Source organism: Chelonoidis abingdonii, chromosome 2 (genome assembly GCF_003597395.2).
Source record: "Chelonoidis abingdonii isolate Lonesome George chromosome 2, CheloAbing_2.0, whole genome shotgun sequence".
Lineage (NCBI taxonomy): Eukaryota > Metazoa > Chordata > Testudines > Testudinidae > Chelonoidis > Chelonoidis abingdonii.
In genome coordinates, this window is record NC_133770.1 from 80,926,991 (window position 1) to 80,942,223 (window position 15,233).

Consider the following 15,233-nt stretch of genomic DNA (forward strand, 5'->3'; position numbering starts at 1 on the left):
CTATTTTTGAAGGAGGTGAGCTTTACACTTTGTAAGGGGACAAGAGAGAAACTCATTACAAGTGTTTTAACTCCTAATCATCCAAAATATGAGCTTTCATAATCTAAAAAGCCTCTCTTTAAGGTTCATATTACAGTACTTTAATAGATTCTGTTGTACTGTCTCAACATGTGGTAAGATATTATCAGAATAGGATTACATTCAAAACTGCAGTAATCACTTTCGTGAGGAGGAGATCAAACATTTCCTTTCATTTAAGAACAAACACACACAAACAAAGGCACAGCCTTTGGCATAGCCAGAGTTCTGGAACCTTTCAGTTACCTGTTAACCTATACTCAAGTGTCCAGTTCAGCACCAAGTAATGCTAAGAAGATTGAGATGTGTAAAAAATTAACACATCCTTTACATTTTCCTTTTTACACATTTTTGGACATTTCAGCTCAATTTCTGTAATTAACCTCTGGAAATCAAAAGTAGTCATACAAGTATCTTTAGAAAAGCAACTGTCAATAGAAATATTCTTAGCAGAAACACACACAAACGTTTAATGCAATTTTTTTAATAGTGCAAAACTTACATAAACAGTGATTTTTACTAGCACAGTGAGTTGGAAAAACAAGGGCTATTTAGGGAAATTTTCATGTTTGGCATAAAACTTCTCCCCTTCCTTACATCCTTAGATGTGACAAACTGAAGCACCCTACATTAATGCTATCTGAAAGTATTAACAATTTGTTCCACCTTTAAATGTTAGAAAAGAGATACGTATATTTTGGTGTCATTTTCTGTACGTAATTGCAAATGTTCAGCTGAGTTCAGTTAATCAATGCAAATCAGACTAATAATTAAGGAAAAAACTATTCACTAACAAGGCATTCATTAACCAATCAGTCATGCTGCCATTTAATTTATGACCTATGTACAAAAATGTATGTGGTGTTCCATATCTCCATTTTGAACACCGAATTTTAGAAAATACTGTTCTGTTTTATATAAATCTGGATATGTTAATTAAAGATGCTATTTCATTTACTTAATTTATTGCAATTAAATAATTTAAATGTATAGTATTAAGTACCACCAGTCAAGGCAATCGCAAGGACTGTTTGATGTTCTCATAGCACCATGTAAGTAAACATCTCCTCGAGGAGAAAGACTGTGCTCTATTGGAATACAATCTATGAGAAGACTTGTTATATGTAATCATAATATGGAATGCAAAGCTATCCAGAAATTCTTTTTAAACCTTTAGAAGGTGATAACATTAAATATTTTATATAAAGAATCAAGATACTTTCAGTAGTTATTCCAACAATCAAATGGAAATCAATAGTTTTACGTAAACTTGCTTTAAAAAAAATAAAGGACCACATAATTTGGCTTTAAAGTGTCAGAGTACTTTGTTCAATGTGTTTTACTAAGCACTTGAAAACTAATGTCAAACTACAGTACACTTTTGTAAAAAACCAGAGAGTAGATTTGCTCCAATTGTGAAATACCGAATTGTTCAAAAACTGTAGAAGGAATTCCTAAAGCAAGCTACTGTTTATTCCAGTAATATCCCTTCCTATAAGGATGCTACTAAGATCCAATATTCTGTTGCATTTCCAATAGACTAGTTTCAATATTCAAAAAATATGTATTTGTGAGAAAATGGTAGGCTTAATATCGAAAGCGAAAGATCAGGATTAATCTTAGTCAGACAGTTATTTCCTGGTATTAATCAAAATGGGCATTTCTAAAACCATTAGATTTGGGCTGGCAACAGGCCTTGTGATAATTGTATCATCATAAAAGTAGGTTGCGCAACTAGCAGGCCACTTCTGTATTTCAAGCCATGGAATTCTACAGATAAAATATGTTCATGGAAGCATGAGTGTCAGCAACACCATTGTCTCTTAAAACTGAAGTCCCCTAGGAGATTAGACACATGAAAGAATGTCTTGTGAAGAATATAATAGAATCTAATAGGCAAAAAAGTACTGTAAGCATCAACGCACCTTATGCCCAATGACAAGCCGTGCTAATTATTTTGGCCCTGCCAACTGCCAAACACCCGCTTCATAACCTGTCACCATGCCAAAATACAATGTTAAAATATTGTACATAAAGTCTTGGGATTGAAAGAGAAGAAATATTTTAATTTCACATTCTTACTATGAATGCATTGGCCTACCAAGTACGAATGTTTATATAGTAACCAAGTCATATCTTTATACAGTATATTATTTATATAATGGCTGAGTATAGACATTCTTATGGTAGATTTAGAATGCAACATAATTTAAAGTGTTTGAAATTTTCCAAATTTCAATCAATTAAATTTTTTTTTTCAGTTTAAAAACTAGTTATTTATATTTTCACTATATCAGACAGGCAAACAACATCTCTAAATATTTAAAGACAAGTCTCAAAGTAAACTGTACAAGGTTTCCATTTAAAATATTCCCCACTCAAAAGGCACTAAGTGGTTTAAGTGTGCAGGTGACTTCTTGGAAGAAACTGTGTGCAAACAGAGCCTGCTTGACTAGCTCTGCAGTCTTCAAATTTTTGTAATGTTCTACAAAATATTGCTAGTAAACTGTACGTATGATCAGACTTTATCAAGAGCTGAATTCAGTCAGTCCACAGAATCACATATCTCTTTTACTTTCTGATTGAAGTCTTCAGGTTGATCAGCATACACATAATGACCAGCCCCAAGTATAGCCTGGGAGGAGGAAGTAGAAAGAGAAGTCAGAACAACAAGAATGACAACAAATCCTGAAACATTAGGACATGGGAAAGACATACATTAGGAAAAATAAAAATAAATATCCAAACCTTCACACATAATCATGAGTCTATTATGACATAGTGAGAAGGCCATACTGTCCCCCATGTCTGGTCATACTGCAAGTTCCTTTGGACACTCTGAACAAAAAACGCCAGGCCAGGATTTTCAAACAGGTTTTTACACCTAAATCAGAGATTTAATTTTCAAAAGGATTGAGATCAATGGGAGCTGGTAGGTGCTCATTACTTTTGAAAATCTCTAACACTTACTTAAGATGTCTAAATGTGGATGTAGAAGCTTATATAACTTTAGGTTCCTTTATTTTAAATCTTGGCACCAGCTCCTGTACATTACATTACTAGTGCTAATATTAAAATCAGACACATCTAACAAGTGTTAGAATGTGCATTAGATGAGCACATTGATTAAAAAACTGACAGCCTTATTGCATTCAGTCCATATTGATTCAGCTGAGACTGGCTTCCAGTATGAGGAGGTAACAAGCAACTGCAAAGGAGGTGTAAACTGAGGCGGGGGGAGATAGGAAGAAAGTTTGTTCTTTCTATTGAGGAACCATCATTACATAGGAATAAACAAAAGAAAAAAAAAAAAGAGTAAAACTACTGTTTATTCAATAACCTGCTTTATTGCCAACAAAGTTTAAGTGGAAGTGCAAAACAAACTTAACATGTAAACAAGCTTTACATGTGAAGCTTTCTACCAAAATGCAGCTCCATCTCTCCCCAAAAAATCTGACAGTGGTTCTTTGGCTCCTTCCCATCTAAACACTTACAGAATGTCTGAATGTTTTTCATCTCGTATGAAAGGCATGCTCCGGGAAAGACTGAAAGAGCACTACAATAGATTATTAAGAACTGACTGAGGGCTTTAATTGCTGAGGATTTTCTAGACTATGGCAACAGCTTGTTTGTCATTTCAACCCTCTAAATTAACTGCTATGATAATCAGGAAAAGTCAAGTCAGATGCTGAAAATCACATCTGCTAGCACTCTCCTGAATAGTTATATTTTTTTTTTTGTAAAATTATCTAAGGACCATTGCAACCACACCTGATACTTCTGTAATGTAGTTCTCTCCATGCCCAGACTGGTAAAGCAGCCTATTTTACAGTACTCTATGGGAAAGGCACCTGAACAATTTCCACTTAATTTTATATTGAAGCCATTATCCTCTTTTGAGCCTCTCTTCCCTGAGATTACAATTCACTTGCACTTCAGAGGGATAATTACTGTTTTGGAATTTCTAACTCTCTAGGAATCAAGACAAGTTATCTTAAGAGAAGAGAAATACTAGAAGCTACAGAAAGTCACAAAACAAAATTTAATTAGAAATAAAGAGATCTAGTTAGATATTAGAATAAGCACTGCTAGGGAGACAAATTTACCAAGAACGGGAATACTACCTACAGGGAGACATTGGAAGAAGCCTCTCTCTCACCCTAAAGGATGCCTTTCAGTGTCCCCATTTTTCTTTCTGTGTTGCATTTGCCTTTTATAACCCACCTCTTGGCTGACAAAATGTTAACCTGAATTAGAATAGGACATTAAATTAGTTTTCCTGTCCCTCAGAAAACCCAAACCAGATTGGTTATATCTGTTTGAATGACTCATGCATGTCCTACCCTTCTACTCCCCACTCCCTAACTGAACTTCTGTTATAGGAAGTCTGCTTGTTAAGCAATAACAGATATGTTTGCGAATAAAAATATATATTTCTCAAAAGTTGTCACCATTTCAGGAAGAGTAGAAATGCTCTATAGAAGGATTTGACTTTCCCTAATCCTTCTATACAGTACTGCGTGCTATTTATGAGTGAATTATAGAACCAGGAAATTAAGAGAAAAATCTCATCTTGTCCACACTCCCTTCTCCCTGTACCTACTTCTGATAAACGTGCATTATCATCTTTTGTTCAACTTAATAACCTACAACATAGTATGTCTGGAGCATGTTTGGGCAAGTTACTGGTCAGTCACATCCGGAAGACTACATAGCAGTAATACAATATCCAGCATATTCCAAGATCTGACCAACTCATAAAAGAAATTCATACATCCATATTCAACCATCACAGCTGTCTAGTATGATTCTGAATATGAATGGTAACAGTAAATTTCATTTAGTTCCTTAGAAAAGTGGCCAGTATGTGTGTAAATATTAATCTAGGATGTAAGCACACACATCTGAAAAGGAGTAGCTCTCCTCACATATATAAATAAAGCCACATTGGCTGGAAAGACAAAATTGAATATTTCTGCAATGATTCAAATGAAGGGACTTCTAAAACTTCAGCAGAAAACAGTTACCACTTATAAAAAATGTACACGCTACATAAAATGATTGGAAAAATTATCACATTGAAGAGTCCTTGATTAAGAGTATGTAAATTTAGACTAAGTATTTTTTCTTTACAAAATACATTTCATTAGAACACTATGGAGTTCATACTTTTTTAGACAGGAAAGATGACCTTATGGTTAAGTTCCTGGACTGGAAATAAGGAAGAAGTGTTGCTCAGTTCTGAATGCCACAACCAAACTTCCTTTTGACTTGAAACAAGTCACTTGCTCTCTGTTGAGCCCCAGTTCCCCGACATGAAAAAAATGGAGATAAAAAAAGAGTTAACCTTTCTGTAACTGTTTGTCTTTGAGATTCAAATGTAGGTCTGTATGTGCCCCAAGCACAGTTACTTGAAATTTTCCCCTTAGTGGTATCTGTTGAGTCGACTCTAACACCCTCTGGTATCAGGTGCTCATAGTGCTGGTATAAGGGGCCCTGCCAACCCTGCCCTCCTTCAGTTTCTTCTTGCCAACTGCCTCTCAAGAGGGGAGTGAGGGTAGGTTTTGGAATTGACATGTGCAACACATCTCGAACAACAACAGTTGCAGAAAAGTTAGTAACAGTTTTTTCTTCGAGTGCTTGCACATGTCCATTCCAATGTAGGTGACTCACAAACAGCTGTCCCATAGGTGGGTTTGGAGATCAAGTGCAGGCTGACTGTAACACAGTCCAGTCGAAACTGGCATCCACTCAAACCTGTTGTGTAATGACATAGTACATTGTGAAGGTATGAACTGATGACCAGGTTGCCATCTTGCAGATGTCCTGAATTGGAACATGTGCTAAAAAAAAAGCAGCAAAAGACGCTTGAGAACTTATAAAGTGAGCCATTCAGTTAGCTGGGGGCGAAATGTTTGTGAGGGTATAACATGCGTTGATACACTAAGTGATCCAGGATAAGATTCGCTGTGCAGAAATGGGGAGACCTTCCATCCTTTCTGCTATTGCTATGAACAGCTGAATGTATCTGCAGAATGGTTTGGTACTTCGTATTGTAGAAGGCCAGGGCACACCCAACATCTAATCAGTGGAGGCGCCGTTCCTCCCTGCTCTCATGTCATTTGGGGTAGAACACTGGCAGGAAAATTGTTTGACTCTCATGGAACTGTGATACAACTTTCAGGACGAATGATGGGTGCAGTGGCAGCTGGGCTGTGTCCTTAAAAAAGAGGGCTCTGAAGTGAGAGCTCATTTCTCTGAAACCCATCTGACTGAAGCAATGGTTAACAGGGAGGCTACTTTCCAAGAGAGGAGTAACGGTGAGAATGTTGCCAGTGGTTCAAATGGGGGTCCTGTGAGTTTTGACAGGACTAGGTTTAGGTCCCATTTGGGGGGGGCGGGATTCCTAACTTGGAGGAATACCATCTCCAGGCCTTTGAGGAACCAGACTACCATGTCATGGGAAAAGATAGAACAGTTGTCAATCGTGGAATGGAAGGCCGAGATGGCCGCTAGATGAACCTTTACTGTGGAAAAGGCTAGCCCTTGCTATCCTAGTGACTGCACGTAGTCTAGAATGAGATGCAGAGAGAACTGCAGAGCCAGGGCCTGTCACTGTGAACACTAGCTAGAGACCTCTTCCATTTTGACAGGTAAGCGGCTCTTGTGGAAGGCTTGCTACTGCTCATTAGGACCTTGCGGACTTGTCCATGGTAACAGGAACGCATCTCCAAGAGACCCCAGGCTGTGGCCCCTCAGGGAACAGAACTGATGGTATTTCCTGTTGGATCGGGTAGCAAATAGGTCTATAAGGGAATCCCCTGCCATCAGAAGATGTCCCTTACAATGTCTGGATGGAGAGACCATTCGTGGTGAGAGAAGAAAGACCAGGTGAGGCAATCTGCTAGCTGGTTCTGAGTCCCGGGAAGGTAGGATGCTTCTAGACTGTGGTGCAGAGTACCCATAGGCAGAATGCTTCCTGGTACGGGGGCAGGGGGAGGGAGAACGTGCACCACCCTACCTGTTTATGTAGAACAAAGCCATCGTATTGTCCGTGAAGACTGAAAGAGATTTGCCTTTCAAGGGAGGTAGAAACACCTGGCATGCTAGACATACTGCCTTGCATTCCCTGACACTGATGTGCAGGGAGAGCTCTTCTTGGGTCCATAGGCCTTGGGTTCTGATGTGTCTTAAGTGGGCTGCTCAACAGAGGGTTGACGTGTCACACTCCAGGGACAGGGATGGGCGAGGTCTTGAGAAGGGTACCCTGTGCATACCATGGGTGTCCAGTCAGCATCTGTCCAGTCATGAGATGAGGCTGGGACCGTGAGAACCGAGTCCAGGTGATGGTGAGAGAAGGAGTAGACCAGGGCTAGCCAGGCTTGCAGGGGTCTGAGTCTTAGCCTTGCGTGCTGCACACATATGTGCACAATGCCATGCGGTCCAGGAGACTCAGGCACTTTCGTACAGCCGTGATTGGATAGCTTTGGAAAGATCGCATCAGGGATGCAATCATGAGGAACCGGTCATTTGGAAGCAGAGCCCTCACTTGCACTGAGTCGACTTTTGCCCCTAGGAACTCTACCCTTTGGACCAGGATCAGGAAAGTTCAATAGAAGGCTCAATACATAGAAAGCTAATTGAAGGAGATGGATGTCGGCCTCTACTTGAGTTCTGGATCAGCCCTTGATCAGCCAGTTGTCCAGGTATGGAAACACGTGGATTTTCTATTGCCAGACATTTTGTGAAAAAACTTGCAAAAAGGAAGCACCATGAACTGGTAGTGACTTTGGTTCACTACAAATCTTAAGAAACGTCTGTGACCAGAGAAGATCGAATGTGGAAGTAAGCGTCCTTTAGATTGAAGGTGAAATACTAATTCCTGGTATCCGGTGAAGAAATGATGGAGGCCAAGGAGACCATGCAGAACTTCAGGTTCTTTAGAAATCGGTTGAGACTGTGCAGGTCTAAAATAGGTTTGAGACACCTCCACATGGCTTTTGGAATTAGGAAACAGTGGGAATAGAACCCTTTTCCTCTCAAGTGAGGGGGAACTTGTTCCACAGCTCCCACCCAAAGGATGGACTGGGCTTCTTGTTCCAACAGGAGCTCATGAGTAGGGTCCCTGAAGAGGGACAGAGAGGAGGGGTAGGAAGGTGGGGTGGACAGGAATTGGATGGTATAACCCAGTCCTATGGTGCTGAGAACCTATCCGATTGAAGTAATCTAGGTCCAGGCATCCAGGAAATAGGAAAGCTGGTTGGAAAACAGAGGAGGGGGTGCGGTGTAAGCTGGATCCAATGCAGAAGAGATTGTGATGTCAACCTCGATTGTCTCATCAAAAGTAATGGTTTGACAACCTGGGGTGCCTGGGGGCTGACTGAGTAGGGCCTGTTGAGGATGACTGGGGATGGGGCCTTCACCCAAACCCTCTGTTCCTTCTCTTCTGGTGGCCTTGACAGGCTGTTTGAGGGAAGTAACGTCTTGGCTGCTGCAGCCTCCTTTGCTTCCTTGCACCTGTTGGTATGCAGAGCCCTTGGGATTTCAAGGTCACATGGGAGTCCTTGAGGCCATGCAGCCTAGCATCCGTCTGCTCCAAGAAGAGCGATGATCCCTCAAATGGGAGGTCCTGGATGCTCTGGATGTACCTCCTGCGAGAGACCCGAGAATTGCAACCAGGAGTTCCTATGCATTGTCACCACAGTCACCCTCGATCTGGCTGTGGAGTCAGCAGCATCCAGGGCTGCTTGCAGGGAGGCCCGAGCTACAGTTTTCCCTTCCTCAATTAGGGAGGAAAACGCCTGTCGGGGGGAGAAGATCCTTAAATTTAATCAAGGATTTCCACATGTTGAAGCTGTAGTGCCCCAGCAGGATGTGCTGGCTTGCAATACAAAGTTGCAAATGGGTAAGCCTTGCACTCAAAGAGGTCTAGCTTTTTAGGTCCTAGCCTTTGGCACAGAGATCTGCTGTCCCTGGTGGTCTTGTTCATTGGGTGCCACAATCACCAATGATCCTGGGAGGGATGGGGGTGGAGAAGAGGAACTCACACCCCTTGGCCAAAACAAAGTATTTATGCTCTGAGCATTTCGCCATCAGTGGAAGGGAGGCAGGGGTTTGCCACAGGGCTTTAATAGAGTCCATGATGGCATAGTGTAGCAGCAGAACCACTCTGGATGGGCCCACTCGCAAAACAATATCCAGGAGGTCGTGTCTCACCTCTTTAACCACCTCTGTTTGGACTTCTAGGCTTGAGACTACCTGTTTGAGCAGGTGCTGATACACTTTATGGTCATCTGGAGGTGGAGAGACCCTGGTGCCACTGTGGCCTCACCCAGAGAAGAGGAGGAGGCTAAAGCCTGATAGGGAGCCTCAACTGGTCTCAGTGTCTGCAGAAGCTTGCAGGGCTTCCTCTTGGGGTTTGGTGCAGTGTTTGGTACCAGAGTATCTCTGCAGTACCAGGGTGCTCTAGCCTCCGAGATGACAGAATAAGAGCGTCTTGAAAGGTACTTTGAGGTGGGTGAAACTCAGAACAGTTCCAATAAGGCCACTGCGTGATAGCTGGGCCCCCTGGGTACGGTGGCCATGCACCCGGAGTCCCCAGTTAACTCAGTGCCATGATGCAGTGGGAATGGCCCAGGGAGCAGCAAGGTTAGCTGCTCTGGCAGGGTGAACACTTCTGCCTCTGAGTCTGCTGAGGACTAAGAGGTGTGCTGGGGAGACCAGGGCGGTGCCAAGCCACTGGGTGCCAGAGAAGGCTGCCTATGGGCCCTTGAGGCTCTCAGCGAGGGTTCCCCCTTGGACATCTGACATGGTTCTGGTTCAGGTGCTGGCGTCAATTCCCTGCTGCTTGGAGGCACTGACGGTTCCAAGTCTTGACCCTCCAGGGAGTCTAGTACTAGCAGAGTTAAAAGATCCCTTGCAGCTGTGAAGGCTTTGGAGGTCGATGGGACAGCAAGATATCCGGTACTGGTGGTACTGAGTGGGTGTCGTAGGACATGCCGATACTGGAACTGTGGGCACCTGGCGATGTGGCACCAGGGATGAAGAGAGACCCAGCACACGTCTCGCCCTTTCCGTCTCCTTTGTCCTTTTGCACCAGAGACCAGCTCTTCTCCTGGCACCAGCAAAGATGATCGGTGTTGAGGGACTTGTGTTGATGGAGAAACACCCTGCACTGAGACAGGTGCTCAGTGCCGAGTCTCAGTGTGGCTCTGAATCTGTTCTTAAGCTGCCTCCATAAGAAAGACCTTCAAAAAAGCAGTCTTTCTGGATCCGGGGCTTGAACTCTTTACAAATTTGGTAATGGTCTTTCCTACGAGCTACCCCTAAGCACGTCAGACAGCTCGAGTGCGGGCCGCTCAAAGGCACAGACTTCCTGCATGATGCACAAGGCTTAAACCCCAGTGACCGAGGCATGCCTCAGCACTGGGACAAATGACAACTCTGCTATCTAAGAGCAGAGATGTTCAATCTATGTAAAACCTAACTACTAAAAACTATGAGCACTAAAAGGTTAAGAAAGAGAGGAGATTGCCTAAGCAATGAGAGGTTTCAGCAACCGTCACGGGCGGTAAGAAGGAACTGAAGCAGGGTAGGGCCCCTTATCCTGGTGCTATGAGTGTGCGACACCAGAGGGTGCTAGAGCTGACCCAACAGATACCACTAAGGTAAAAATTTCCGGTAACTTTGCTTGGGGCGTGTACACACCTACATTGGAATGAACATGTGCAAGCACTTGAAGAATACTTATTTTCTCCTACTCTTTTTCTGGTATAGAAATCAGATCAGATATCCTATCCAGAGTTTTACATTGTAAGACTACCATTCCAGGGCTGGCACCAAATAGGACAAAGAATGGATACAATCTACACAAACCCATAAAAAGGAAAAAACAAGGGCTAGAAAAATTCACTTACTATTGTCTTTACATATGAATCTGGTCGCAGAGACTGGATGGTACTACCAGAATTGCCATCTATACAAGAACGTGCTCCATAAATCACAGTGATAGGAATATCTTGATGCATGTGAGCGATCCGCTGTAACATTGGTCTTTTTGCCCATCCATAAGGAACAGTCATGTTCTTGAAAGCAGTTTCACCACTTAAAATGACAAATGAAATAAGTGCAAAGTAACGCACATTAGAAACAATGAACTCAACTATACATATAAAATTATGGAGTCTAAATTAGCTGTTACCACTCAAGAAAGATCTCGAGTCATTGTGGAGAGTTCTCTGAAAATCATCTGCTCAATGTGAAGGAGCAGTGAAAGGGATAGATAATAAAACAGAAAATATCGTAATGCCACTATATAAATCTATGGCACACCCACACTTGGAATACTGCATGCAGTTCTGGTAGTCTTATCTGAAGACGACAATAGAATTGGAAAAAGTACAAGAGAAGGGCAACAAAATAATTAGGGGCATGGAACAGCTTCCATACGAGAAATTAAAAAAAGACTGGGACTGCTCCACTTTAAAAAGAGATGACTTGGGGAGGGAGGGCGGGAAGGAGGGGGAGATATGATAGAGATCTATAAAATCATGAATGGTGTGGAGAAAATGAACAGAGAAGTGTTATTTACCCCTTTACATAACACAACAACCAGGGATCACCAAATTAAACTAACAGGCAGCAGGTTTAAAACAAACATAAGGAAGTACTTCTTCACTCATGTACACTGAACCCATGGAACTCATTGCTAGGGGATGTTGTGAAGGCCAAAAGTATAACCAGTGTTATTGCCAACCTAGCTACTTTGTCACTAGATTTAGCGATTTTTTGGTTTCCCCAGTGAGAAAATAAGTTTCAAAGTTACCTGTGACAACTCTAGTGACTTTCGCTGCCAATTACAGTGACATTCAGAGAAAGAACAGTCACAAAATCATTCACAAGCAGCTCAATAGTGTTAATATAATCCAATCCATGCTCTTATTTATTTTTATTTTTTACAAGTTTAAAATTTTTACTAAAGCTAACGTTAAAATTATGTAATACATCGGTTATGAAAGTGTGTCCATACATCTGGTATAATGATTAAATTATTAAAAAGTACAAATGTTGGTTTAAAAGTAATACAATATATATATAGTACATAAACAGCAATAACCCAAATAAGATTAATAAGTTTAACTACTACATTCTGTTGCACACCAAGTCAATGTCATTATGTCTCAATTGAGCATGTCCTCAGAGGGAATTGCATTCCAGGGCTTCTTGGGCTGAGATCACTATAATCTGCAAGTGAGGAAACAAAGTTTGTGGAGGCTAATTAAATAATTTGCTAAAGCCAGGCACACTTTGGAGAGAGGAGCCCATTAGCCGGACTTGTTTTTACCCAAATGAGTTCTTTCTTGCTGCTCTGTAGTAGGTAGCACATCCCAGCTGACCTGGGGTTGATTAAGTTCAACTAAGTCTCCCTTTCTTGCCAGCCCGGATTTGAGTTGACAGGTTAGTGAAAGGAAGAGCCCAGAGCCAGAGGGAAGAGGGCATTCACCTGACCTGAGCTTGATGCTGCAGGGAGCCAAGAAAGAAGAATTAAAAACAAAAATCTGCTAGCCAGACCCCTTCCCAATCCCACTGCTTCCAGGGTTTCATTTTTGAAAACAGCTGGGCTGCTAACCCCAGGCCAAGCCAGGGAAGGAATAAAGGGGAGCCGAAATCAAGCAAGCTCCACCTTTGATCCTGTAGTAAGGGCTTCATCCCTGGAGGCACGGTGCCCCCCCCCACCTCATTGGGGAACATGGTCCTGTCTCATCCCACCCCACCTTCCATCTGTGTGGCTTTCCTCACTGGCTAACCTGCCTCCTCCGTCCTGCCCGCTTTATTAGCCATCTTCCTCTGCATCACAGGATGCACTACCTACTACAGAACAGTGAGAAAGAACACATTTGGGTAAAACCAAGCGCTAGCTAATGGGCTGCTCTCTCCGAAATGTGCCTGGCTTTAGCAAAGTATTTAATTAGCTTCCATAAACTTTTCTTTGCCAGCAGATTATAGTGATCTCAGCCCAAGCATCCCTAGAATGCGATTCCTTCCGATGACATACTCAATTGAGACATAATGATATTGACTTGGTGTGCAACACTGCTGAGCTGCTTGTGAATGATTTTGTGACTGTACTTGCACCTGGGCGCATATTTTATCTCTCTCTCTCTCTCTCTCTCCATATCCTTTGGTGATACTTGGATGTTGCTGTCTTCCTGAAGATAGGTCCTGAAGAGCCAGCTCAGTGGGAAGAACAAGATCCATGCCATCAACAGATACGCCCTGCCGGTCATCAGATACCCTGCCGGATAGTGAGCTGGCCAAAGGAGGACATGGAGGCTGCCGATGTGAAGACCAGAAGCTCTTCACAATGCACGGAGGTTTCCACCCAAGTCCACACCACAGAGACTGTACAGCCGGAAAGAGGCGGGCGGGCTGGTGAGCGTGCAAGCCACTGTCATCGTGAAACCGGAACATCCAGGAGTACATCAGTAAGATGGCCCAAAGATGACTGCTGAGAGAATGCCTGAGGCAACAGCAACATGGAGGAAGACCAGCAGAAGAAGTGCCATGGCAAGACAAGACCCTTCATGGATGTACCATCGACAGATAGCTGAGGTGGCTGACATTGGAATCCTACCAGTGCTGAAAGGGCTGGACTAAAAGACAGCACCGAGGCACTGATCATAGCAGCACAGGAACAGCACTGAGCCCAATCCTGAAGGCAGGGTCTAACCGCAGAGAGACCCAAGGTGCAGACTGTGCAGAGAGGCCTCAGAGACAGTCCAACACATAGTGGCAGATTTAAGATGCGGAAGGAACAGCAAATACACTGACGGAACAACCAGTGGCGCATTGTGTACAGGAATATCTGCACAGCGTATGGGCTAGACACTCCAAGACCAGATGGAGATTGCCACAGAAGGTTGTGGAAAGTCAGGGCTAAGATTCTGGGGACTTCCAGATCCAGACGGACAGGCAGTAGGCAATCAACCAGACATCGTGGTAATAGCAAGAGCAGAAGACAGCGGTGGTGATAGATATAGCAGTGCCAAGTGACAGCAAATCAGGAAGAGGAATATGAGAAAGCTGGAGAATACCAGGGCCTGAAGAGAACTAGAGAGGATGTGGAAAGTGAAGGCCAAAGTGGTCCCAGTGGTGTAGGACACTCGGGCTGTGACTCCTAAGCTGGTGAGGGCTCCACAGACAGATAACATCAGAGCTCTTGTCCAGAAGAGTGCAGTGCTGATCAGCTAAATACTGCGCAGAACTCAAACTCCCAGGCCTCTAGAAGGACCCGAGGTTGAGGAAGACACATACCACCCATACGGGTGAGAGGGAATTTATTTTTATTTTTATACCGCAGGGATCTGATGACCGGCAGGGCATCTGGTGATGGCGTGGATCTTCTTCTCCACTGAGTGGCCTTCAGACCTGTTTCCTTTGTGATACTTGGATGTGCTGTCTTCCTTGCCTCCTCATGTGGTTTCCAGTGACTGTGGGATGCCAAGGTACTTGAGCTGCGGTACTTTGCTATGTGGCCCGCTGGTAGTTCACCCATCAGTCTTGACTACCTCTCTCTTCATTACCATGCGGCCACACTTCTCCACCGAATGACATGCGATATCCTCACTGTAGATCGCGTCAGATGATTAGGAGTCGATGTCTTGTCTTCTTAGCATACACTTGATGTCATCCATGTAGAGGAGGTGGTTGATGGTAGTTCCACTCCTGAACTGTACCATATCCAGTCCTTGTGATGACTGGCTGAGGGGGTTTAAGCTATGCAGAACAGCAGCGGGGACAATGCATCACTTGATATATGCCGCACTTGATGGCACTTGTGCAAGCTGCCTGAGTGACTTCCAGTGGTGTCTTCATAGTCCATGAGTTCTTGAGAGGTCCTTAGTGGCTGTTGACTTGATACCGCCAGACATTCACAGATCCACGTGTGCGGCTTGAGTGTAGAGACTTTCCTTGTAGTCAATCCAGGCGTGCTCAGATTGGTCTGTCTAGACCTTGAGTCTGGGCGACTGCTCTATCTATGAGCAACTGGTGTTTGGAGCCTCTTGTGTTTCCCAGTGCCTTCTAGCTGTGCTCATGTACTGGCCATTACGTCCTGTAGTTGGCGGCTATGATGCTGATAGGACTTCCATGTTGTG

General features: G+C 43.2%; 1 protein-coding gene across 1 annotated transcript in view; it reads right to left on the reverse strand.

Moving 5' to 3' along the window:
• Positions 1–546: 546 nt before the first annotated feature.
• Positions 547–15,233, reverse strand: part of ABHD5 (abhydrolase domain containing 5, lysophosphatidic acid acyltransferase) — a 43,003-nt gene continuing 28,316 nt past the window's right edge. The window contains exons 6-7 of the mRNA XM_032784134.2: positions 10,995–11,181; positions 547–2,713 (exon numbers count right to left, since the gene is read on the reverse strand). Coding sequence (XP_032640025.2) covers positions 2,624–2,713; positions 10,995–11,181 — 277 coding nt within the window. The 3' untranslated portion in view covers positions 547–2,623. The remainder of the gene's footprint in view (positions 2,714–10,994; positions 11,182–15,233) is intronic.